A 27897-nucleotide genomic window follows, 5' to 3' on the forward strand; every position below is an offset into this window, starting at 1 on the left:
TCAACTCTCTCAGTTGTTTTTGGATGTTGTACTAAATCCATTTGCACTGTATCTGAACTGGAACTATTCTCTGACACCTTGTATTGATTTTGCTGCAGCATGGACTGCTCATAAAAAATGACATCCTACTGATCATCAACATCTTTGCAATAAGATCCCAAAACTTGTATCATTTGACACTTTTCTTGTAGCCCAGCAAGAAGCACTTCATGGATTTTAGATCAAGTTTTGATCTTTCATCTCAAGGTACATGCACATAAACATGACAACCAAAAATTTGTGAGTGATCAAACTTAACTGGATTACCTGCCCAAACCTCTTATGCAACTTTGCCGCCCAATGATGCCCGATGTGATCTATTGACGAGGTAGCATGTCATACTCACAGTCTCTGCCAAGAAATTTTTAGAAAGTCTTGCATTCAGTCTCAAGCATATTGCCCTTTCAGTTAATGATATGTTCATGATTTCTATAACGTCACAAAAATACAACGATCCTCCTAATGACGATTCTCTGGTAGGACCTCATACATCAAAATACACATAATCAAGAATCCCTTCAGTTTTATACTTTATACTCATGAAACTGACTCTAGTTTGTTTTCCAAGAGCACAAAACTTACAAAAATTGAGCTTGCAACTTTTCACACCTGCAATAGATTTCTTTTATGTAATTCTGTCATCCCACGTCACTAAGATGACCAAGACGCATGAGTCATAATTTTATATTGTCACCATCTGACACCACAAAATGAACTCCATCAACAACAGTACTCCCCAATAGTTTGTAGATATTTCCTGCAGTTAACTTTCCGTTTATCACAGTAAGCGCAGCCTTAAGAATTCTGATGGTTTCCCTATCCACATCTATTTTAGGAATAAAATCATTTCTATGTAAAGTGTCAAATGAAATCAAATTCTTCTTCAAATCTGGAATATGTCTGACATCACAGAATGTTCAAACAGTGTCATCATATATTTTAATCCTGACTACACCAATATAAATAATATTGCAACATCTATCATCATCTAAATAGAAAGAGTCAAAATTAAATGACTTGTATGAAGTAAACCACTCATTGTTAGGTGTTATGTGATAAGAACATCCTGAATCAAGAATCCATACATCCATGAACTGAGTTGATGAAACTGAAAGCATATCACAATCACTGCAATCTGAATTGTCACTCTGCACCAGATTTACAGACTTCGATGAAACATCACGTTTTTCATTAGTCTACTTCTTGAGCTTTGGACAATCTCTCTTCATATGACCTGACTCCTTGCACTTGTAGCAATAAATCGTCTTTCGGTCTTTGGACTTTGATATGGAATTACATTTTCCATTACCCTCTTTCTCTTGCTTCCTTTCACGATCTCAATTACCTTTAACATATAAACTATCACCATGAGAGATTTTCCCTGCATTCTGCTTCTGCTGGTTGTGTGCCAACAATGTTGCAATAATCTCATCAACTATGATTGTTTCTTTCTCATATGTAAAAGTAGTCACCAGGTATTCATAAGAGGAAGACAATGAACACAACATAATCATTACTCGGGCTTTATCATCAATACTCACATCAAGTCGTGATAAATTTGTGATTATTTAATTTAAGACATTCACATGATGCGCCAGATCAGAGCCTTCTTACATCTTTAGCTCATACAACTTTTGCTTCAGATACAATTTATTTGTTAAAGATTTGGACATAAACTGATTTTTCAATTTCTTCCATATCTCTCCTGGAGATTTTAGATTCTTTACGTGAAACATAACCTTATCTATCATACATAAAAGTATGGTGTTGTTGTCGCTCGTTGCTGCAATTCTTCCCAATCTTCATCCTCGGTTTCTGATTTTGTTGTTCGCAAAGCCTTCAAGATCCATTGTTGTGTCAACAAATCTTTCACTCTTGATTATCACAATCCGAAGTTACTAGTTCCATTAAACTTCACCACTTCGAATTTTGCACCGGATATTGTCATAAGAAATTACTCCTGTCATGAGCTTTTTCTAAGAATTCCTCTGCCTCATTTGCCAAATTGCTCGCTCAAATTCCTTCGTACAAAATCCTTCGCCGAACAATCGCGTGGTCGCCGAACTGAACCTGCACTGAAAAATCTCGTCCTGGTCGTCTGAAGCCCTTGTCTTCGACTTTTGTGCATGGAACCGATGGATTATTCTGCCAAATCGTTGAATTCTTCTTCCTTCCTGCGCTGATCTCTTCTGCCTTAAAATCTCACTCTGATACCACTTGTTGAGAATTTTAGAGCAAAGAAATGCAAGAATAGACACAAATCCAGAAAGAAAAAACAGAGATTTAACGATGTTCGAAAAATATGCCTACATCATCGGAAGCAGAGCGACGACTTTTCCTTCAATTCAGAAAAAAGAGTACAAGATCTCATTAGGGTTACAATAATATATATATATATATATAACCCCGACGTACAATATGTAATTACAAAATTACCATTGTACCCTACCACAGAGGCGTTGCTCCCGCACCCTCAACCCACATAACGAAACTCCCCCGATTGGACAAATACTTCCGCTCCACTCCGCTCCAGCATCTCTCCCTTTTCTGGTATATGAGTCATACCTAACACGTCCAGACAGAAAAATAGGGACTAGACAATAAAGTTAATCAAAACAAACTGAATGCGCGACGTGGCCATGCCTCAAATGGGGTGTGACCCCTCCCGGGGTGGTCACGCCCCTATGTGGGTGCGGTCACACCCCATATGGCATGGTCATGACTACCCCATTTTGGTTTATTTCTTTGTTCTGGTGATTTAGGCCACATGACAAGACTTGGATGGACCTCCCTAAGCGAAAATGACGTTCTAGACGTATCCGCACAGTTCGTTCCTCCATACGAAGTCATATGAAGGATAAATTCTCACGAGCAAGCCAATTTAGGGCCTGATTTGTTCGCATTGCACCAAACAAAACTCGTCCGATCGGGGCCGACCATCAATGTAATGTCAACAGGCCCTCACCTTACAGAAAAATAGATTATAATGCTTTTAAGGGTCAACTTACAACACACACACGCACACAAACACACACATCCAACACCTTCTTTTATCTATTTTTCAAATTCACTCCAATTTCAAAATTCTTTATAATTCCTCAACTCATATATTTTCATTTTTTATCAATTTCTCAATAACTTGATGGTGGCACACATAAATACATAATCCTATTGTTTAGATGTTAATTTTATAAATTGACATAATTACGTACGACTCACCTGAAACATCAAAATTTACAAATTAACTACCCGTAATTTTTTTTGAACAACGAAACCAATATATTCACGCCCCTCACGATCAAACTATTAAGAATTTGATAAAAATGAAAAATATGAATTAACATTTTACCATGTATTTTGAAATATGAGTGAAAAAGAGTGTGGTAAATTTGTAAATAGCAAGATTCGGGTGGTTTGTATGTAATTGATATTTTTAAGTGTTGTGCTGCATATCCCCAGTTAAAATACACTGATTGCGAAGTCAACATTAGAAAGAGAGCGAGGTGAGCAGGAAGCATTCTCTACAGAACAAGCAGTGGGCTGTGCCGCTGGTTTGTGGGGCAGCCATGCCCGCTGAAGCAAATGGGTTGGTCCTAAACTGCATCAGTATCTCAGATCCTGACATCCAGAGATCCACTTCCCTCCTCAAGCAAGTCAGTTTTCCCTCTGATCACTCTGCTCTCGTCCTCTCCTGAAATCATGGTTTTGGCTAATTGGTTGTCGCCCGAACCTAAACTTCTTCATATTTTACTGATTTTCTCGTTGCTTGCATTTCTATTTTAGGTTTTTTTTTTTAATCTGTTTGAGGTTTTATAATTCAAAGCCAAAGTTTTTCGGTTATTTCATTCATTAATTTTGTTGGATTCGGATATGATCTTTGTGTGACAGCAAGGACTCTCACCCGTACCCATCAAGGTGTCCACTTTGGCCTAATTGCCTCATGGTTTTACACCGTCCGTGTAACTTCCGAGGAGGTCACCCATGCTAGGATTAGTCCAGCATAGGCATGTTTAACTTTAGAGTTTCTAATGAAATTTCACAATTACATCAAAGGCGTCTCGATGTTTAAGAGTTCGACTTCATTATAATCTTACTCACTTAAGTAGGTGACATTCTCGTCAATTTTCTTACCTTGGAGTCATCCATACCAAGTAGATAGGATTCTAGAGGTGGTTATACAGATTTAAGAGGTGGCTCCCACCATATAGCACTTTGTCCCATTCAGGGTTCAAGAGGTGGCTCCCATGACGTAGCCCATGACGTAGCACTTCGTTTCTGTTCTGTATAAGATTTAGTACTTTAACTCATTTGACATATTTAAGGTTGAAGTTGTGCAATGCTAGTTTAGGATTTTTCTTCATAATACCAAGTTTTTCTTTTCAATAATAATGCGGGGCTTTTGATTTTTTATTTTGTGAATTTAATTATATTATGGTGTTATTTACTTAAAATCATTTATATGATAGTGCGGGCATAATTAGCAAATAGTTTGAGGGAACCAATTACTAGATGTCAATATTCATGGTCATCCTACAAGGAAAAGAATTGGCTCAGCATATTCATCAAATTTTCAGCCAGGACGAGTTTCAAAGTTATTAAACTGACGTTGAGTTTAACATAATACAGATTCTAATTGATGTTTTATGTACTACATTGATCTCAAAGTCAATCCAACAACATTGAGACCCATCCTGAATAAATTTAGCTAAGCATTAGTATATCTGTCCCAAATATTTTTCATCCTATTATGGCGCTGTTTGACTACCATTAAGTTTTGGTAAATATTTTAAACGTAGAGAGACTTAAATCCTAAGAACTATTTGGCATGAATCTCACCAATAGGTCTCATTAAATTTGATGAATTATTTGAGTTTATATATCAGCATTTATAATTTAAATGAATATGAGATCCAAACCATTTACCACAGAGAGTGAAAATTTACTAAATCCTTCTTGCTCTATGATTTAAAAAATCCTTTTAAATCCTAAAGCAACACGAAGATAAAATTTAGCTAACTCCCAGATGATACCTCAAAAATACTATCTTGGGCACTGGTAGTTGTACTTATAAATTCATTCTCTTGTTCTTTGGTTTTAAATGTGGCATTAAATATTTTTGGCAATTAGTTCTGTTATTTATTTGTGGTAAGTATTTATGGGCATTATCACAAAGGGAAATATGATAACAGATTAAAGTAAGTTATTATGAGGCGATATTTTAAGGAAAGTACCGATGATCTTGTAATTAGAGGTGAATATTAATATTTTAAGATTGTGGTTGAGTCAAATACTTTGTGATTTATTATTGTTCATTATGTAAAAAAAATGCTTGCATGATAGTTCTTTGCATAGGCAAAAAAGGTTGGGGGAAAAATACAACAACAACAAAACCTTAATCCCACTATGTGGGGTCGGCTACATGAATCCTTTTTCTCTATTGCGTCCTATTTAGTGTCATATTTTCATTTAGTTCTAGTAAATTAAGATCGTTTTTAATACAATAAGCCCAAGTCTTCCTAGGTCTACCTCTTCCTTTCTTAGCACAAGTCGAATCTAAAACATCTACTCTCCTAATCGGATTATTAGATGGTCGACGTTTAATGTGACTAAACCATCTAAGACGACTTTCTCTAATTCTATTCGTCACAGGAGCTACACCAACCCTATCACGGATATATTCATTTCACATTTTGTCTCTAAGTGTAAAGCCACACATCCACCTAATATATTCAATATTGCCATACTTGTCTCTTTTATACCTGATGAGTGGTTGTATTCTATTGGTGCCTAACAACACCGTTATTTTATTAAATGTTTGTTTCAGGCATGCCTAGATTCTGGATTTTTCTATGTAATTGATCATGGAATTAGCGAAGAATTCATGAATGAGGTTTTCTTCCAGAGTAGAAGCTTTTTTGATCTCCCATTCAAGAAAAAAATGGAGTTGCTTCGCAATGAAAAGAATCGAGGTTATACACCCACACTAGATGAGACTTTGGATCCCGAAAATCAAGCGCAAGGTTTGTTTCCCAACATTAGCTTTGCTTCATATTGATTTCAATTTTAGGAAATTATACCTATTGAACCATAAATTGGCTCTCTGAATGAAAATTTGTCGCTTAGTTGTGTCTAGTGCACAACACAATTTTAACACCATTATGTCACGATATGATATTAGCCCGCATCCTACCTGACTTTCCAAATGGCATTATAATTGATGGACTTTCTAAGAATACCATGCATTGTTTCTTTGGAGTTTTGAGGTGGTTGGATTTTTGAAAGTGCACTCCATATTGCCTTCTTCTAAAAAGTATGATAAATAAGTGGCACTTAAAACAGTATTTTACTAGATATGCATGCTTCTTTATACTATGTTATTTTTTTCAATCCTTTGGAGAAAGATTTATCTTCAAACATATTTAAATCTTTCAATGAGGAATGACAACTTACCTTTATGTAAACTATTTAGCTTGTTATTTTCTGTACCACAAGCAAAAAAAACCTGTTGCATTTTGATGGTTAATGATACATATCACTACTCACCTATATTTCATGAGAATTATATTTTTCTTTTGAGACTTACATGATAGTTTTCAAACTTTTCATGGGAATGATTTGACAATAAATTAGATTTGTATGTCCCATTTATATTGTAGGTATGTAAATCCCATATTATGATTGGATGTACTCATAATTTATAGTGAACGCCATTAATTCTTCTTATGATGGAAATTTTAGTTTTCCAGCTTAAAATATGTGAATATGGAACATAATTTATTTGCTATTCCACCCTATAGTTTGATAAATGGGAATTATGATAGTGTAGGTAAGGTTCGAATTCAAGATCTAAGCAGGTTGCTTTGACGGTTCTTACTAACCAAAGTATTTGGCACTCAGTTAATTGATAGCATACTTATTAAGGAAAAAGTTATCCAGAATCAAACGCAATTTTTCAATGCAAAATACTTGTGTGGTCTAAAAAATGATTAATCCACTTAGCTTCGTTTATGGATAGAAATTTATTCCAAATATTTATTAGCTCAATGTAGAGCATAAGGCTAGTTAAAATTAAATCGGCATGAGGCCATTTATAAATTAGCGGGCACATGACTAGTGACATATCAAAATCTTCCAAGGAGCTGATGAATAATTAATTTAAAGAATGTTGCAGGCCAAGTATGAACCTGTGGCCTCTACATAGGAACCGAAGAAAATGCTGCTTGAGCTGGCTCTTTAGTATTCATCCAATTTGCCTAATATGCAAGATCTAGCATTTTAAAAATGTTTTTTTTTTAATTTAGAGATTTTGATTGAAATTAATCTCATTTTACTTAACCAAAAGAAATACATTATTTGGAGTCTATAACTTTAAATTTGCTAGGTTATATCTTGATAAATTAATGTCTCATTTATATACATATGTTTTAAAAATATGGAAGAAAATATTATTTTTTTGTGTTTATTTATTAGATTTTTTTCATGAAAAATTATAAAATAAGTTTTTAAAAATAAAAAATATAATGGCATTATAAATCTGTATCAAATATGACTAATTTATAGTCTTAAATGCAAATCAGAAGAATTTATTTCATGATTTTGATTTCAAAAATAATATGTCCCCAAAGCAAAAAGGTTGAAAGACTAATAATGATTTCTTCAAAGTTTAATGTCACTCTAAAAATATCTATTAGTTTAATCATATTTGACCAGATATCAGCCTTTTGAATTTATACTCTTATATTTTTTAGATTTAAAAATTTAGAATGAGAAGGAAAATATTTCATCTAAGAATTTAAAGCTTTTGAATTTTTGAATAAGATGTCATTCTCATTGCCTAATCTCTTTTTCATTTTTTTTTCGTCAATTCTTTATTATAAAATGGATAGGTATGCATATAGTCTTATATGCAACAACGAGGAATTTAAAAGTCAAATATGCCCCCAAAACAAGCAAAAAAATAATTGACAAAATGATAACAATATCCTTTTCAAAATTCAATGTATTTTTTTTTTAAATTTAGATAGAGAGGAAATGATCTTGTCCAGATTTTGCAATCTTAAAGTCTTTCATAATTTCTAAAATTTTAAAACTTCAAAGTAGAAGAGAGCACCTTTCAATATGGAGCCTTTTTAGAGTAAATCTATATATATTTTTTTAACTTCTCTTTTCTCAACTTTTACTATATCATATGTAATATTGATGTCATATTGGGTTTTTGGTTCCTTTGAAATTAAAAGTAATTGAATTTCATTAGATAACGTGAATAAGTGCAATTTATTAATTTACAATCCCATTTTCAACTCTAGGGAAAAATGCAATGAAATTTATTGGGTCATTTTTATGACTCACATGTGTCCTCATCATAAGGGACAACTCAATTTCTGATCCAACAAATAATGATGATAAAAACTGTCGCTTAATTTCTTCTCAATGAATAAAATTGATGAAAAATAATGTCAATTCAATTCTTTTACCCTTTATATTTTCTTTTATTTCCTTCTTTAATTTTTGCGGACCAAACTAATACTTTATATTTTAACAGAGAAATGACAAAAGACGACAACAAAAAAAGAAAATTCGTTATAGCTTCACACTTGTAGTATATAATAGGAAGTTAAATAAAAGCAACGTAAATAGAGACATTCTTTTAGCAAATGAGATAAAGCAGGGAATGTGCTTTCCTATATGATTTTCCTTGGGCATTATCATGGTGCTACTAAGGAACTCTTCTTGTCATCCATTTTAATTAATTTCATCTTCCATCATTACATAATCAATTTTAGATATTTCCTCTGATAATCCCCCATTGGATCCATAGTTAACTTATTTACTTTGAAGTTGCTTGAATATTTCCTTGTGTGACTATTGTTTTATATAGTTTTTTGAATGGTAAAATGTGATATTTTTTTATATTCTAGGTGATTTCAAAGAAGGATATTACATAGGTATTGAAGTACCTGAAGATGACCCTCAAGCGGAGAAACCCTTTTATGGTCCAAATCAATGGCCTTCAGAAGGTTAAGTACCGTATCATGTTTCCTAATTTTTCTGTTTCGTAGGCATTTCCTTAGTTTCCCCTAACTTATTAGCCTTTTATTGCCGACTTCTTGAAGTGAATGTCCAAACTTGATTGACTAGAGATCTGAAAATTACTTAAATAGGTTTTTTTTTATCTTTGTCAATTTTTTTTTTTATGCCCATGTTTTTTAAATAATAGTTGTCAGTCAAGTAGCATAGGAAAACTATATACATTATTTTTAATCTAAAACTATTTCTAAATATTTTGACATAGTATCACTTTATTAAACTGGTAAGTCATGGCGTCTATTAATTGGCATGCTCATTAACATCCCTTAATTGCTATGTGGATCTTGGTGTAATTTTGGTAATATTTTAATTGTTGTTGTGTTTCTAAATAAAGACTTACCTTAAATATATTAAATATTTTTAGTTTGTGGACCTTTGGTTTACCTGCATGATCGCTATGCATTTTGCTACAAATGCCAAATTGCAATAGGAATCATTGAGTTCAAATTTCTTTAAAAGTTAGATTCAAATATTTTCAGTTTCTAAATTTTACCTTTTCTTTATGGTTTTTTTGAAGATATTTTACCTGGCTGGAGGCAGATTATGGAGCAGTACCAAATAGAGGCCTTGTAATGCATCTTTTACTTTCTATTATTAAATTTTTTATTTAGTAGACTTACCAACTAAATTATTATTAATCTTTAAAACTACATGTTGAATGATAGTCGACCATCCACTAAACATATATGAGTACTTTTGTTTCATTCAGATCAATGTGCCTTGTCATCCTAACCAATTCTCATTAAATTTGTTTTTAAAGCCTTACTAATTTATCTCTGAAAATAACATCTTATGATTGCTTGTATAATTTTTTTTTAACAAATCTATTTTTGATATTTACCCATTTGAACAATCTTTCTAGTGCAAGTGATGGCAATGTCTCGATGTCTTGATTTTTTATGTCTATCTAATACAAGAAGTACAAAAGTTATATAGCTCATAGAAAACGTCAATGGTACCAAACTCTTAATCTTATTAAATATGCAATACTTAAGATAATAATTTAAAATACTTAAAATTTCAACACAATTATCACTTCAATGGTCCTATATTTGAATAATACATAATGTTTGAAACCTTGTGAACCCTACAAAAAACTATAAACTCATATAAATCTAGATTGTATCTAGCCTGAACAAATCCAATAATATATGCAAATAACTAACAAGATTTGTACAAAGCAACAAAAATTGTAGGAAAATGTTGCATGCTAGCATATTCGATGTTTTAAAGAGAATGTTTAACATCTTAACTTTGCATTAAGATTTATCTTACACATAAATAATAAAAATATTGCAAGAGGCATGCAAATGCTTATGTAAAAAAATTCAGAAAGAGCCATATTATTGGGTCTAGCCTAGTTGAAATGATTCCACTACGAGTACAAATGATGTCATGCCCTGTAATTAGAAACGTGTTAAAATGTGTTGATATAATAGAAGATAGATTATATGATGGATGTTAGAAGAACTTTTAAGGCATTGGAGTTGACTGCAAGAGTTTGATTGTGACCAGGGAGCAGGAAGTCCACTATAATATTGGCTTTGATGTCTCAAGTTCGAGTTAATTATTGTTAATGCATCGTCTTTAATGGTGAAGAAATATGATGGTGTTCTTGGCGATAACGGTTAACAAATTTGGTAGTCATTGATATTAGTTTCAATGATGTGTATAAACTTTATAAGTGATGGCATATGTGTAAGGTGTGTGTTGGCTTTATAGGTGATGGCAAGTAGCGAAGTTGGCCAGTACCCACGTAGTCAGATGATAGTTGTTGGAAAACTATAGTCGAGCCACCGTTATTGAGAGCTACAATCAAGCAATGGTCAGGAAACTATAGTCAGACGATAATGGTTATGAAATCATAATTTGACTATGATGGCTGAGAAATCATAATTAGGAGATTATGGTCAGATGATCATAGTCTAGAATAGTATTGTACCCTCACAATCAAGCAATGGTGGTTAAGCGATAGCTGTCTGACGATGAAAGTTGGGTGGTGACAGTTTGACAGTAATGATTAAGCAGCTATGGTTTGATGACAACTATGAAGCAGTGCTAGTGGTTGCGTGTTGGCATTACAACAATGGTGATTGGGTAATAGCTTTTTGATGGAGAATGTCGAAAATAATGATTCAATGTCAAAGGTCGGGTGACTGTAGTTTGATAGTGAAAATCAATAGCCATGGTCCAATGAGGGGGGACTAGCAGTGAGTTTGTTGGGGGAATATGACGGCGGTGGTTTGATGACAACAATAGTTTAATTGTAACGATTTGATGGTAATGGTCCAACAATGATGGTTAGGTGATGATAGTTTAATGATGGATGTCTGGCGATAGTGGTCCGACAGTCATGGTCAAGCCATGATCTGGCAATAGTGCTCAAGTAGAGCCCTAGAATTCTTTAGAATTTTAAGCTTTATTCAAAACTTTATATCTCTTACAGAGAATGAGAATTTATTTATAATTATTGGTACTGACATTTTCTATAATTGTAGGTAAAAATCAAAGCACTTTATTAGAAGGCATGAAGTAATCCCCTTGATCATAAAGTATTTTTTGAGCGCTTAAATGCCTTCAGGATATTGAAATTTAGAAATCATTAGCTCATAGCATTTGTCTCATTGAGATGTTTGATTTGCTATGAAAATGCAAGATTTAATGATCATATGGTCATCCAATTAATACACCAAAGTTTGCAACTATGTTTAAAGTGCTTAATTCAGGCTCATTTGGAAATGGATCTGATCATTTCAAGCGTTGATGGTTTTATCTCATTGAGATGTTTATTTTGACTATAAATTTGTTGAAATTAGAGATTAGATGAAGCTAAATTTAATTCTTGAATTTTTAACCCAAACATTATTTGGATTTGTGCCTTATTAAATAGATTTTTTGGGTGACATCAATCATCCCTTATTTTCTCTAGGTTTTAAGAAATTCCATGGCATAGAATTAGAATTTTGAATATTGTACAAGGCATGAACATGCTGTAGGCATTAAATTGGACTTTCCCATTATCTGAAATTCGCTTGTCAATTTCAGTTAGAATTGTCAAAAAAATATTTGCTTTAAACTTTTTAAAATTTGCTTGAACTTAATTGTAGATGCTCTCTTGGCTTTGAATATACCGAAATTGATTTCAAAACAGCCAAAAATACTTTTAGACAACTCAAAAAATTCCAAAAACTTTTTAGTTGAGCCCAAAATTAGGCTTCGATGTGTGGATACCCACTTGGAGAGCCGATCGGCCATTCCCAGTCAACAATGGCTTGTTTGCTCAAGCACATACATTATGCACGCCCGCTCACTCTTATATAGCCATTCACATATTTACAACAATGAGTGATTTTTTTGTAATAAATTTCTTTTATAAGTATTTTCATCAATAAGAAAATTAAAAATCGTTAACATTTTTTGTGAGTTTCTCAATTTTTTAGATCTATAAATACCCCTTCTAGGGCTGGAGAGGGATACAGTTTTCCTCGCACACTTTAGTTTTTAATCATAAGGGGAAAAATACTATTTGACTAGTGTTTAATTGTTGGATATAATCAAGATTTTTTGTTAAAATTGTTGCTTGTTCTTGGTCGATAAATTGGATTTGGAGGTTAATTTTGTACTTTGTTTTGAGGCTCCAATCTTCTTTCTAAATGATTTTCCTTAAAGTTTGGCAAAAAAAAAAAAAAAAAAAAAGAGAAAATACATGGAGGATGGGGCCCCTACTAATCATAGAGAAAGTGATGCAGAGGTGCTGATGAAAATTTGGTTCTCCAAAAACACAAGAAATATATACAATATGCTAATTCTGTAATTTTGTAGCTGTTCTCGTGCTTGTTTTTGTACTTAGAATTTTAGTTTGATTTTTCTACTTGGTAATTGCTCACATTTTTATCTCTTTAAAAAAATTCACTACAAAATTTTGCTACTTTTATTTTTATATGTATCGATACTGAAATTATGATGTTTCTATCTCAGATGAACTTTTGCAATCTCATAAGTTTTCAGAAGTTACTACGATTTTCTGTCTTGAGCTACCTTCATAATTTTTTTTTATTTCGAAGTACTACCTTTTGGTATGGTAGAAAATTTATGAAAAACTTTATAAAATCTGTCACTTTGCTTAAATTTAGTTCAACAATAGTCCCATTCTCTATTGGTTTACGAATTTCTTACCTATCAATGGTAATGATCACTGAACTTTTACATCATTGTAAAATAAGATTCAAAATTCTTGTATCACAATGTTGCAAATACACCATAATACTATTTTAAAAACTCAAACATATTTTGAAGTGTTAATATAAATAATTATCTTATGTAATCTTATGGGTCTCTCTTTGGATATGAAATGCTTTTGTATTTTTTAAAAACATGTTTCGTAATGCTTTTGTAATTTATAAAAACATTTAATATATTAAGTACTTATAAAGTACTGATTTTAAAAATATTTTCAAATTAATTTCTTAAACGCATCTAGGAAAGTTTAAGCAAATGGTTTCCCATAGTTAATCTTTTACTTTAAATGTTTAGCCATCTTTTAATAGCTTTCACTTGCTTGCTTGTTATGGAGTTCATAAAATTTTGATATGTGTGGCTTTTACATATAAAATATACACACTCTAAAACATTTGAGAAGTCTAAGCGAATAGTTGAATCTAGACTCACGTTTGTACAAGAAGATAATCTCTTCTAAAAATTCTTAATTCTATAGTTTGAATAGGAATTGAATCCCAAATGCATGTTGAAGGATAACATATCCAACCAGAAATAAATTATTGTTAAGTCAAACTCTCCTATTTTTAACAAAGCCTTTTCAAAGAATTCCCTTATTGAGACCTAAAATTAGGAAGATACAAGCCCTAAATCTTGTAACAAAGAAAGCACAAGTTGCGGTCTCTCAACAAAAAGATCGATAACCTGATAGAAAGATTGATAATTTGAAGTATATTTGCAATTATAATTCTCACTTTCATAATCTTAGGGTCTGTTTAGGGCAGCTGCAACTTAATAATAAGCTGTAGCGCAGCTGCTGCCACAGAAAACTACTGCGGATAAGTTGGTTTTGTTGTTTTTTGCAGCTTGAAAACAATTTTATTGTAACTGTTTATGGACAAATGACCATTATGTCCCTCTTAGTAATGTTTTTTGTGACAAAATTATTACTACCAGTACATTCCATACTTGAGAGCAAATATTCAGTGCAAAATATTAAAAAATAAAGATAGACATCTCAATTAACAGTAACATGACTACCAAAATTAAGAAAATGTCTATTAAAATAATAATTTATAATATGATTATATTATTTTTAAAATGCAGACGATATATGTCACGAGATAAGTTGTGCTTCAGGGATACTCTCCACACCCGATTACTCTCGGCGGTCAATCTTCTAGCCCATTTGCCCACTGAAAATAGTCACAATTTTTTGTGATTCTTCGTGGGCTTTTGTAAAACTGTCTCCGTAGCTACGTGGCTGACGCGAAGTGAGCAGGGAACACCGAAGTCCGTAGTAAAAGTGCAATCCTCTGGAGGCACCAAAAATCCTTGAGCTAATCCTTTCTTAAGGCTTAGAAACACAAAATCTTAGACATAATACTAGCAAAAATTAATAATAGAAGTAATTAGTTAAAATTTTATGCAATTGCGAAGTCTTTGAGAGTTCGGTATGTAGACCAACGAATTGTTTAATGTAAGAAGATAACAAACCTTATAAAAAAAGGGTTATTGGTTGTCTTTAACTTACGTAATACCAAACTTATTTGTGTCACATATGCAGATCACCAAAAAATGTCATCCGGAAGAATCTCAAAAACCATAATACCGAAAAAAGAGAGGAATTTGGTTGCCTTTATTAGGATTTCGCATGTAACACCAGTCAATAGCGACATATAGATCATCTAGTAGAAATCATTAGGTCAGACATCTCATCATAAACTTCCAAAACCCAAAAAACACAGAAGTAAAAAAAACATATACAACTTGAAAAAAATAATGACCACAATAAATATCAAATGCATAAAAAACATAATTATACATGAACTGTATAAAATACCAATAAAATAGACGGTAAATGCCTTCAACAACCATTACAATTAAGAAAAATAAAAAGTAACATTTCCTCCAATCACCCTCCAACTATTACATTTGTAATTTGTTTTCTCAACTCTATCATCTCGCTTACACCTTTCCTATCTTGAGTGCATGTCTCGAGAACCTCATTCTCGCTTGTGATAGGGACTGTCCAAGCCGATACTCATCTGCCTCAACTGGGACATATGCATGATTCTCGTCTGCCCTATGGAAGTCGATGTCATTGCAGGAATGATATATCGAATATAATTCTGGAGAGTCATTGTGACAATTGCAATTTGCTTATGTTTCAGAAACAGGTAAGTTAGCATATCGTGAAGTGGTCTGCCCTACGGAAGTCGATGTCATTGCAGGAATGATACATCGAATATAATTCTGGAGAGTCATTGTGACAATCGCAATTTGCTTCTGTTTCAGAAACAGGTAAGTTAGCATATCGTGAAGTATAACACATTTCTTCTTTCAAACACCAAAAGTCCTCTCATCGATATTGTCCTGGTGGAGCCATGAATTCCATGATTTTTGTGAAGTTTCTCCAACAGATCGGTGAATACCACCTCTGTCATGCGAAACATATTGATAAACCTTGTTGGGCGGCCCATAAGCAGCTTCACAACACATTTGTCGCCAACATAGGAGGATGTCATGCAAGGGGAGCGTTCTATGTACGAGTTATAATACTCGTATAAAAAATCAAACACAGTGCTGCTACAACTCTCCTATGCATCTCTCTATTAGCATCCATGTATTTCAGTGTCGAAGTAGCTAACACATAAACATCAGCGATTTAACTGCAATCATATAATATTATAAACAAAACCAACATCAAATTAACATTATTGAAGCAAATAGAAAACATAATAAAGAATGAAAAACTCTCAGGTAAAGTGACGTTTCCAAAATAGTATAAATGTCTAAAACAACACAAAATACCATAAACATCTTGTGAAAAATGTCTAAAACATGTTAAAAGTAAATAAATAAATAACAAATATGAAATGTCCCACAAGAATTCAGTGAAAAAAATATCCTTCAATTGTTACTATTCCCATGAAATAATGTAGGTAATCTATCCTTCAGTCAACGACTATTGTCATGAAAAATTCTTTCCGGGTCAAATCTTCAAGCAACTTCATAGAGAACAAGTATAGCGACATGTTTTTGTAAATTTTTGGAGTTGCCTCCAAAATTCGTATAACATGTTGGACAGATGTTACTTATGGTGGGCCAGGGTTTCTTAGTGCATGAACCACCAATTGTGATATCTGACTTCTAATGAAAGCAACCACCTCTTTTTTCTTCTCATTCTTAGGTCGCTTTGATCGGCTAGTGGATTCGACCTCAATGCAATTTGGGCTGAGGCCTTCGTTAGAATCACTTGTTTGGTTCGCTGCCAAATTTGCAGGGGTGCCACCAAACCCCGCCTCACTAGGGGCACATGCATTGTTGCCAATGGCCACGACACCACCAAACGTACGATTTAAGTTCTCTTCCAGCTCAAGATCGATGCCTCCGCATTTAAATTTTTTTAGCGGCTGATATCACCTACAAATTCAATTGACATGTTGATAGAATTGAATTTTTTTTTTAAAATGAACAAAAGCGGTGAATGTTTCAAAAATGTTCATCGTCAGTCTCTCAACCCATCACTCATCGGAAACATCAATTATTCGCTTTATCGGATCTCAACCCAAGCTCATGATTTCTCATTTCAATTTCTTCCAGATTTTCCAATATTTTTTCAGCTGATCCACTTGTTTTTCAACTGCATCTTATCTTATTCTCTATCTGTACTTTCCTTAAATTTTTGGATGATATTTTGCTATCTCTCATTGTTGAAATAGGTTATCGACCTATTTCCCTACCCTACCTCCCTGAGACATAGGTCTCAAAAATATCATTTTGGTATCCTTGTCCCAAATTGCAGATGAACCAACCTCTTTGGTCTTAAGCATTGTGTATACTATCATAAAAAAAAAACTATCAACTTAAACATTTCCCATAAAAAAAATTTAACACAGCTCAGAGAGAAAAAAGAATACCACAATAGCATCGCCACTGCTCCTCCACACCACACTATCACAACACCACATATAACAACTGTCACCACCTCCACGCACACAACAATACTACAAACATCTTCACACACAACACATCTACAACACTACTATCTCTACACACCAACACACTAACCAATACATACACAACCACAGGAGCACCACCTCCAAACACATCCACCATCACCAACACATCCACAACCACACTAAAAATACCTACCACCACCTCACCCACACACAAACACAACCACCATCACCAACACGTCCACAACCACACAGATACTCAATCACCACCTCTAAACACATCCACCTCACCCACACAGAAACATCTTCAAACATCACCACCTCCACCTCCACATTCACACACCAACCACCCTTCACCACCCTTCACCACCATATCCACATACTTCAACACAAACACATCCACCCCAACATCCACCAAATAAACAACATAAGCCAACATAAACCAAATGCACATAATCCACCATCAACCCAAAAGCGCACGTGATCACAAGCCATTGAATGTGCATTCAAAACCAACACTGGTTTCATCAATCAAGGACGTAAAAGAGCAAGCATAAAACTGAAATCCATTATCAACTAAAAACCAACACCTATTTCGAAGTCATCGCACATGGAATTTCCAAAAAGCCCAAAATCCAATATCAACCGAAAACCAATTAACCATAAGTAATTGCCAAATTTAAAACCACAATTTTCTGGCATAGTAGGCATTAACCAACAGGAAGGGAACCACCGCACAGAAGAAATCACCAAATTCTCAGGCATAAAGCCTTTTGCAAAATCAAAATCCATAAAAAAGTTAGGGTACAAATTACCAAGCACGAAGAAAAAACACTTCACAGAGGAACCAACGTAAAGAGGAAATCAAAAAAATCTTGGCCATATACATATTTCAAAAAAGAAAAGCAAATAGTATAGTTAAGATAAGGATTACCCAACAAGAAGAGGCACCACATCACAAAGTAACCACCACACAGATAAACCGCAACACAAAGGAATCACATCACAGAGAAACCACAACACAGATGAACTTCCACACGGAGAACCACAACATAGAGGAACTACCGCGTTCACAAACCACAACACGAAAAGGAACCACCGCACTTAGAAAGAACCGTAGAGTAGATAGAGGAGAGGAAGAAGAGAACTCATCGAGAGAGGTAATCTTATCCGTGAGAATCGTGATTGAGTGAGAGAGAGAGAGAGAGGAGAGTTTAGGGCAAAGATCGCGGGAGAAGAGCGCACCGCTAGGGCAAGACATGCAAGAGAACGAATCGCGGTGAGGAGAGGGGCAGCCCGACCAATGATATACAAAGGAACGCGAACTGCAGGGTTGAGCCTGTGGCCGCGTTTCCTTTGGTTTTTTGTAAAAAGACAAAAAACCGTCGAGCCGGAGTATCCAAATGCCTCCAATTGGGGCTTCCAAGCCGCACTGTAGCTCTATCGCTGTCCCAAACGGGGCCTTAATCACAATCAAAACCAAGAAAGATTGAAGTCCCGCATGAAAGTTAAGTATTGAGGCTTTGTTGTGTACATGGTGATGGAGTAAACAAACAAATTTGAAAAGTGTGTTAAGAAAAACAATTCACAAGTTTTCTTGTGATTATACCAAGGCTGTCGAGGGCATATGAAATCACAATAGTTGAAGAGAAAGGTGTGAAAATGGAGATTGGAAATGAGTCAAAGGAGCAAAGGAAACAAAGGCTATTGTGGAATGAGGTTGAGGAATATAAATTTGATGTTGTTGTAAAAGTTGGCAGTGGAAGTCGAAATCATAGAATGTAGGAGGATCATCGATACTTAGAAAGCTTTTTCCTAGGGTTGGATAGGCACCCAACTTTATATAATATTAAATTTATATGCTTACTTTAGCTGTTGAATTCTTACTAGAATCTTTTTAATGCCATATGTTTAATTGTTTGGAGCATGTCTGATACCAGCTTTTTTTTTATGCTAGCCTTTTATGTTGTGCAATAAATTTTTGTTATTTTGTTGTTTCAATTTCATTTGAGCCTCAAAAAGGCCCTTGTAGGTTTTGGCATGGTAAAAATAATTATTTCTTTTTAATTTCCTAAGATTGTTACAAGATAAATATCACGGGAAGACCACCACATTAAGAAAGACACAAATTATCATGCTTGAAAAAGAAAAATTGAAATTATAAAAAATAGCTAATTCTAAAAGTAGAAACTACCAAAAAAAAGAAATAATAAAAATAAAATATATTAAAGGGGGAAATCCCTAAAATTCTGACACCCCCTCAAGTTGGAGCATATATATCTATCATTCCCAACTTACTTACAATGAACTTAAAACTAAGCTTGAAAAATTCTTTGGTAAATATATTTGCTATTTTTTGTGTTGTTTGAGTGAAAGGCAGACAATTAGCTCCATAATCAACCTTCTCTTTTATGAAGTGTCTATCAATCTCCGCCATGTTTGTGTGATCTTGCTACACCAGATTTTCTGCAATGCTTATGACAATTTTATTGTCACAGGCAACTTCATTGGCATGTTTATTAGGATCTGTAGCTCTTCAAGAATTTTTTTCAGTAATACATCTCACATACTCCATTAGTCATAGCTTGATATTCTGCTCAGCTCGATTCCTTGCCACCAAATTTTGTTTCTTACTTCGTCATGTAACCATATTTTCCTTATATATAAGTACATTATCCGGACGTCGATCTCCTATCAATAATCGAGGTCGCCCAGTCTGCATCGTTGTATGTCTCGATGTTTTGTTGTGTGGTCTTTTAAAAGAGTAAACCTTTAGTTGGTGTACTTCTTAGGCATTTGATAATCCCGTCAACTATTTCAAGGTGTTTCTCAGAGGGCGAATGCATAAATTGACTTACAAAATTTACATCAAATGCAATATTTGATCGTGTATGTGATAAATATATCAACTTTCTTACCTGCTTTTGATGTTGATCTATATTTACTAGGACATTTTTTCTCATCTCCTAGTTTCAGTTTCTGATTAGGATCAATTGGAGTGTTTGTAGGTCTACAACCACTCATCCTAGTTTTTTTAATAGATCAAGAAAACATACTTTCGTTGGGAAAGAACAATCACTTTATGCAATCTAGCAAATTCTATGTCAAGCAAATATCTCAAAGATCCTAAGTCCTTGCTCTTAAAAACTGATGAGAGGGAAGTCTTCAACTAGTTCATTTCATATATGTCATCTCCGGTGAGAATTATATCATCCACATACATAATTAGTATGTTTATCTTTTCATCATTTGAATGTTTGCAGAACATTGCATGATCTCCTTGCCCTTGCGTATATCCCTGTCCTTTAACAAATAATCTAAATTTCTTAAACCACCACGCTCTCGGTGACTACTTCAATTCCTATAAGGACTTTATTAGTTTACCTTTGTGCCAAACTTCTTACTAAATCTTGGAGGTGCATCCATGCACACTTTTTCCTCTGAGTCTTCGTTGAGAAATGTATTTTTTAAATCCAACTATTATAAGGGTCAGTCAAGATTAGCTGTAAATAACAGAAGAACTCTTATAGAGTTTAGTTTTGTGACCGAGGTGAATGTCTCTAAGTAGATAATGTCATACGTCTGAGTGAATCCCATGGAAACCAATCAAGCCTTGCGCCATTCTATAGAGCCATCAAAATTATACCTAACTGTAAGCACCATTTTCATCTGATGGTTTTCTCTCCTCTAGATAAATCAACCGATTCCCACATATCATGTTTTTCAGAGTTTTCATGTCCTCGATGACAACTTTTCGCAGGAACTTTTTGAGCATCCTGCACAATATTGGAAATCTCCATAAAAGACAAATGTGTGGTAAAATCCTACAACATAGGTGAGATATTTTTGTATGACATATAATGAGACAATGAACGTTAGGTGCAAGACCTTACCCCCTTAGATTTAGGATTAGGACTTGATTCGGGTTTAGGACTAGAAGACTCATAACTCAAAGATGAAGTGAACTGATCATGGGGTAAATACTCAGTGAGGACATTACTTAGAGGATTCATGGATTTTGGGCAATACAATTGATTCATAGAATCTTTCTTTTGAGTTATCTTTTGTCGCTAGTTAACAATGTCAAATGTTATCAACTTCATAGTTCTTTTTCTTTTTTCCTCTTTGTTGTTATAAGATTATTAATATCTTAATCTGAATCATTTTTAATATCTAAAAACTCAAACCACTTTCTCCTAATATAATATTTGGATATTCAGGTTAAACAATCAGGTTGGGGAAGTATTATTTTGTGAGACTTCGGTTCAAAGAAAGTCCTAAAAACCAGTGGTTGAATCTTTGTTTTGTCTCCCTTCCCTTGAAGATTAGGTGAAAAAAAGAGTTGTAATTAAAAAAAAAATGACATCCTTGGAAGCAAATATTTTTTTAGAAATAGGATCAAAATATTTGTACTAGTTTTGTGTTGGAGTATAATCAACAAACACATATTTTATGGCTCCAGGTTCAAATTTTTCTTGATTATAACTATGAATGTGAACAAATACCGTACACCTAAACATCTTTAAAGGTAAAGAAGATGAAAACCAACTTATTGAGTAAAGTTTATAAAAAATATAAAAAGAGGTTTCAAAGTTCAAAATTTTATTGCATGTTCTATTAACGAGTAATGTAGCAGTAAGAACGGTTTCGTCTAAAAAATATTGTCCCCTAATTTGTAAATAGTAATGTCCGAGCTACTTTCAAAAATTGTTTGTTGTTTCTTTCAGCTACACCATTTTGTTGTGGGGTGTCGACACAAGAGCTTTGATATACTATTTATTTTTCGAAAAACATTAACTCAAAATATTTTTAAAATAAACTCAGTCATTATTTCTCCATAATATTTGAATAGTTTTTTGAAAATTTGTTTCTACCATGATGTAAAATTATTTGGAAGTTATTTCCAATTTAATTTTTTTCAACAAATTCATCTAACTTAATTTTTTGTGATCATCACTAAAGATAAGCATTTTTTTTTTTTCAGTGTGTATTAGAAGTTTAGAAGGATCCCAAATATCATTTTGAAGCAGAATAAAATGTGCAGTTTATAAATTTGGAGTGGAAAAGATGCATGATGATGTCTGACAAATTGACATACTTCACATTGGAAAGATGAAAAATATTTATTTTGAAATAAACTAGGAAACAAAAAATTTTAAATACTGGAAAATTGGACTGACCTAACTTATAATGTTATAGTATAATATTATTGTTTGGATATAAAAATTAAATTGAAAGAAGTACTTTAACATTATCTATTTGCATTAAATCCGTAGTTTGGATATAAAAATTAAATTGAAAGTACTTTAACATTATCTATTTGCATTAAATCCGTCGTCAAAATAATAAAGTCCATTCATTTTCTTAGCACTACCAATCATCCTCCTAGTGGTCTATACCTAAAACTCACAACAAAATGAGTAGAAATTAACTTGACATTGATAATAAGAAGTAATTTTGCTAATGAACAATAGATTATAAATAAATTGGGAACATGGAGCATATCATGAAGGGTTAAAAATGAGATGAGTTTGATGGTTAATATCTCAAGAATTAATGGGAGGGAATTATCGATAATTTTGACTCTTTTATTGTCTACACAAGGTTTATAAGATGAGAATAACTTAGAACCAGTCATATGATCAGTTGCACTAGAATCAATTATCTAAGATTGAATAAAATTAGAGTTAACACCTAACAATACAATGAATAGAGAATTACTTTTTATGTTGAAGATAAAAACGAAGTCAACGAGGATATTGGAGATTGAAACAACTTGTGCAGGTCATCTAATTGCACCTTGGTGAAATTTTGAGTTGGTAAAACGCTCTCAAATGTCATCAACAGTGGCTTCATAGGCCCAACCTTCAGATTTAGATTTTGTCTCCATTTTGCTGGTTTACATTAAGCTTCCAACACGTCTCCTTAAAATGTCATGGTTTTTTGCAATGCTCGCACCACCATGGGTAGGGAGAATTGATTTTGAAATTACCGAAACCGGTAGAAATGGTAGGATTTCTTTAGGCGCTGGTCATTGTTGACTTGTATGACATCATCAGAGTAAGAAGAGGATGAGTTTGAAAATTCAATATTTCGACGCTTAAAGAGGAGTAGCGGATTTGGTGGCTCCAATGGAGAAGAAGCCAAAGGGGTTGAAACATATTGAGCATTTGATGGGCATACATTCGATCCAATTCGATTCTTCGATTCACAAAACTCTGGAACGAAAGACTTCTATGTGAAAACGGGAGGAACAGAAAGAAGTCCTCTTTCTCTCCAAGTACAAATTTCAATGGCGCTGAAGACTGAGAAGAAACTAGCCGTTGAGAAGCCACCACTTAGAAGCCCGCCGCCAATGTAAAAAAAGGCAGAAGAGAAAAAGATGAAAACATATATGCGCTGAAAGTTACTGTCAAAAAGAAGCCTTGCGTCGTGAAGTAGCTTACGGCTTCAAAGGCGGGTGACAAGGAGTTGAAATTCTCTATGTCGTGGTAGGTCTAGAATCCTTGACGACATAATCATGAGGAAGCCGTGAAATCAAAACCGAGCGGAAGCATATCTAGATCCCTTGAACGCCGTCGAATCAGGTGACTTCGGTTCTCTAAACACCGCAATCCAGTTGTTGCCTTCCCAACTGACTGTAATCGCGACTGTATGCCAAGGTTCTTTGAATGTTGTGATCCGGTTGTTGCCTTCCTAGTCCTAATCCAGTCGCTGCCTTCCTAGTTGTGATCCAGTTGTTGCATTCCTAGCTAGCTATAATCGAAACTGTATCGCGAGGGGTCGGTCACAAAGAACAAAACTTGCATACAATCTTGATGGGATTAGGTCGCCATTTCGAAGGAAAAGATGGGCCCCGATACCTTGTAGTTTTTAGGAGGCAAAAAATAATTATTTCTCTTCAATTTCTAAAAACTCTATTACAAGATAAATAATAGGAGAATGCTACCACATTAGGAAAGCCACAAAATTCTCATGCTTGAAAAATTAAATAGAAAATACCAACAATAGCTAATTCTAAAAAGTAAAAACTACTAAAAATAGAAAATAATAAACATAGAAGATATCAATAGCTCTGATATTCAATGCCAAACATTGCACTTCCAAAGTTGCAGTGGTTGAAATTTCATAACTTAAGATTCTGAGACTATTTATCACATGTTTACAGGAGAGTGTGCCGGGCAATTGCTAAGATTCTGGCTCTTGCACTTGATTTAGATGCTGATTACTTTGTTAGGCCACAAATACTAGGCGAGCCCATTGCAACGTTGAGGCTTCTTCACTATGAAGGTAATTAAGGCACTTTACAGGACATCCTTTGTTTTTTCTTCCTAATGTCCATTTTTCTTGATACTTTGTGATGTATGCGCGGAATGATTTTTTTTTCTTATTTATGTCATTCAGATAAAGTTTCTGATCCTGCAAGGGGAATATATGGATGTGGAGCACACTCTGATTTTGGTTTGCTTACTCTCTTGGCCACTGATGGTGTGGCGGGTCTTCAGGTAATATAAGAAATTTAGGTCACTATAGAGTTTCCATTGTCTGTTTTTTTTTTCTTTTTTCTTTTTTTATTAGTGATGCTACTACTTTGTGTTGTACTCTTGTTAGATATGCAAGGATAAGGATGCCCGACCTCAGATATGGGAAGATGTCACTACATTGAAAGGGTTAATCTCTCATCTAAAATTAGGAAGCTTGCTATTACTTGCTCTTTACCGTTGTTACTTGGTTTCCATCACGAATAGCTAATCTGAACCTAATTATAGTCATACCTGAACTCTTTTAAAAATAGGAAGCTTGCTATTACTTGCTCTTTAGCGTTGTCACTTGGTTTCCATCACGGATAGTTAATCTGAACCTAATTATAGTCATACCTGAACTCTTCCAAGTTCAAGCTGGGGAACTATAGTTGTCCTGCAGTCATTTGATCCTGGTTTGAAGAGCCATCACATTGAATCCTATTGAATTGACTGTGTTAATGCTCCTCTGTTGCCCTGATTCTGATTGTGAAATCCTCGCTGAATGTTGCTTATGCATGCTCCATATTCTCAATTTTACATCTAGTTCAGCAATTTAGTATTAGTGTTGAGCTTTTATTATAAAATGATTACAACTATCTTGATTTTCTTTTGTCCATTATGATGAAAGATTATAATCCGTCTAAGTTGTTATTCATAATTATAAGATATGAATGCATAAATAAATTGGTTTTATTGTTCCTCCAAATCCCCAATCATTATCAAACAATAGCTGCCTCAAAATCGGTTGTTAACTTTGAAACATGTATTTTGCCATTCCAGAGGTTTCATTGTCAATCTTGGTGATTTGCTTGAGCGGCTGACTAATGATGTTTTCAGGTATGACTCTGCCTTAGTAGGTAGTTCTCCTTTTTCATGTCTTTATCTCAGTTTATCAAACTGTTTCTATTGAATAGCAAAAGCAGCCTTTAATATTTAGTTGCATAACTTTTCCACTTCATCATTGTTTCTGCATTGACCTTGCAAGTTTTTCTGCTTTATTGTCCCATTTCATGTTATCATGTTTCTGTTATGAAATAGGAAAAATTCATTCTACAGGATAGGCATATAAGTTCATCACTTCTGAGGTCAAAGGCTTTAAAGTTTCTCATGGTTCTTGTCGGCTATAGTGCAAGAAAATTTAGCATGCATAAAAAATAAGGGAGATAAGATACATTTTTGTATATTCCTCGATGACCCACCACGAAAAGCTTGAAGAAAAACATACTTTTCATGCTTTCAAAGACGATGAATTGTTTTTTTATTATTTGTTCTTTTAATGCGTGGAGTAATTTTTAGGAAAATTGACTCAGATTTTTCCATGTTTTTAAATTATTTTGATCTCTTGAGAAAAGTCACCATTTTGCCTTGTAATGTATTCTCTCTATTTTTTAATTCCAATATCAGGCTTTCTCATTTTAAGAGTGCACAATTCTAAGCTTGTATTCTAGACCTTCAGACCTTCAGTTAGTTTCCCCTTTGTTAAGTTTTGCAAACATAATCTCAAATTACACTTTTTTAATGTGATGTTTAATTTAATTTGAATATATAACATATCATTTATTGGTATTCCATTAAATATAATTTTCATAAGTTAATATTTGTGCGCAGATCCACACTTCACCGTGTTGTATTGGATGGACAAGAACGCTATTCTGTAAGGCCCATCACTCCACTCTTATTTGGATCAACAGAAGGGAATTGCTTTTAGTCTCAATATTGTTTTTAGAAATTTGTTTTCCTTGTGCTCTTAATGGTCTAGTTTCGAACTATGTCATTTTTGCCTGGCCATATAGCAAGAGCTACATTTTTCTGAAAGTAATAAATTGATGAAAAGGTAATTGGACCATCTCAGACATGCATACATAGAAATTAAGTCTTTAGAGAATACATGTGGATGGCTGTCTTTATGGGTTCCTAAGAGGCTTCTGCGGCCAAGTGGATGAGGCCGTCGATTGATTAGGCGAGGTCGCCTGGCAGCAGAATGGAGGGAGTCATCGGATTTCTTTTATAACTCGGGGTTGAATGCTTTTAGGTGATGCCAGTGCTTCTGATCTGGGCAAGTTTCTATGAACCAAATGTGCTCCCCTGAACTGGGTGAGTGCCTGGGGGCTAGGCAATCATTCTTAGTTTTGAATGAACATGTCTGAGTTAGGGGAGGCCTTCTCAGATTAGGCAAATGTTTCTTTCGCTCGAGTCATTGAGCTCTTTGGTTGGTCCATGATAACTTTAATAAGTTCTCTTGGAGGGCTTATGTTGATTTGGTCTCATCTTATTAAGGAAAGAAACTGTTGTTTGTTGTGTATTCTCTCCCCATATAGGATAAATTGTTATTCATGCGGATTGTATTTATCAGCAACTATATTCCATTAGTTTTAATTATAATCCTGGTTTAACAGATTGCATTTTTTGCGGACCCGAGCCACGAATACCTTGCAGAGTGTTTACCATCATGCACTTCTGAGACGAACCCTCCCAAGTGCGTTATATGCTTATGAAATCTGATGTAAAACTGGGGATTTCAGTTTTCTGTTCTTTAATTCTTCATTTTATTTATTTTTTTTAATAGTTGAGAAAGCTATTTACTATTTACAAGTTTGTTGACTAACTTATCTTTAGGTACCCGCCGATAACATGTTCTGCATACATGTGCCAGCGATTCAAAGATACGCATGCAGACCTGAGCTCATATCATGGGCAAGCAACAAGTAAATAAATGATATGATATTTTGAATAAATGGTTAGCCTATGCGCATATCAAATGTTGTTGGTATAAACTTAGTGCAAAGGGGCAAGGCTAATCTCTTGCTCAAGTCCATCTGTCATCACCAATTTCTGAATGCTTGTTAATATACTCCACTTGAGGTGCATAAGGTGAAAATAAACTTGATATTAGAGTATTTTGTCAGGCATTTAAGCTATTAAGCTATGTTCAGATTACATGTGATTTGTTCTACAAAAACAAAGGAGCTAATGGGTTGAAGCTGAGCTATGCTCAGACATGCATCTGTCATTGATTCTTTGTTTCTTTCTTCATGTGGTTATTTTTTTGCTCTAATTGATGGAATGGTATG

The 27897-nt window shown here is 34.0% G+C and overlaps 1 protein-coding gene across 2 annotated transcripts; it reads left to right on the plus strand.

The window, feature by feature from the left end:
- The first annotated feature begins 3510 nt into the window (after window positions 1–3510).
- LOC110019244 (2-oxoglutarate-Fe(II) type oxidoreductase-like) lies at window positions 3511–27897 on the plus strand. Of its 2 annotated transcripts, none has more exons than XM_020716838.1 (11): window positions 3511–3692; window positions 5864–6059; window positions 8958–9056; window positions 9644–9695; window positions 24472–24593; window positions 24708–24808; window positions 24915–24973; window positions 25607–25663; window positions 26435–26480; window positions 27223–27302; window positions 27443–27896. In XM_020716838.1, exons 1-11 carry the CDS (start codon window positions 3606–3608, stop codon window positions 27537–27539), a joined length of 996 nt encoding a protein of 331 aa, XP_020572497.1. In that variant the 5' UTR covers window positions 3511–3605; the 3' UTR covers window positions 27540–27896. The 2 variants fall into 2 exon arrangements, with proteins under 2 accessions (XP_020572497.1, XP_020572498.1); XM_020716839.1 differs by having other exon boundaries at window positions 3678–3755; window positions 27443–27897.

The sequence above is a fragment of the Phalaenopsis equestris genome, unplaced genomic scaffold, assembly GCF_001263595.1.
Source record: "Phalaenopsis equestris unplaced genomic scaffold, ASM126359v1 Scaffold000054, whole genome shotgun sequence".
NCBI lineage: Eukaryota > Viridiplantae > Streptophyta > Magnoliopsida > Asparagales > Orchidaceae > Phalaenopsis > Phalaenopsis equestris.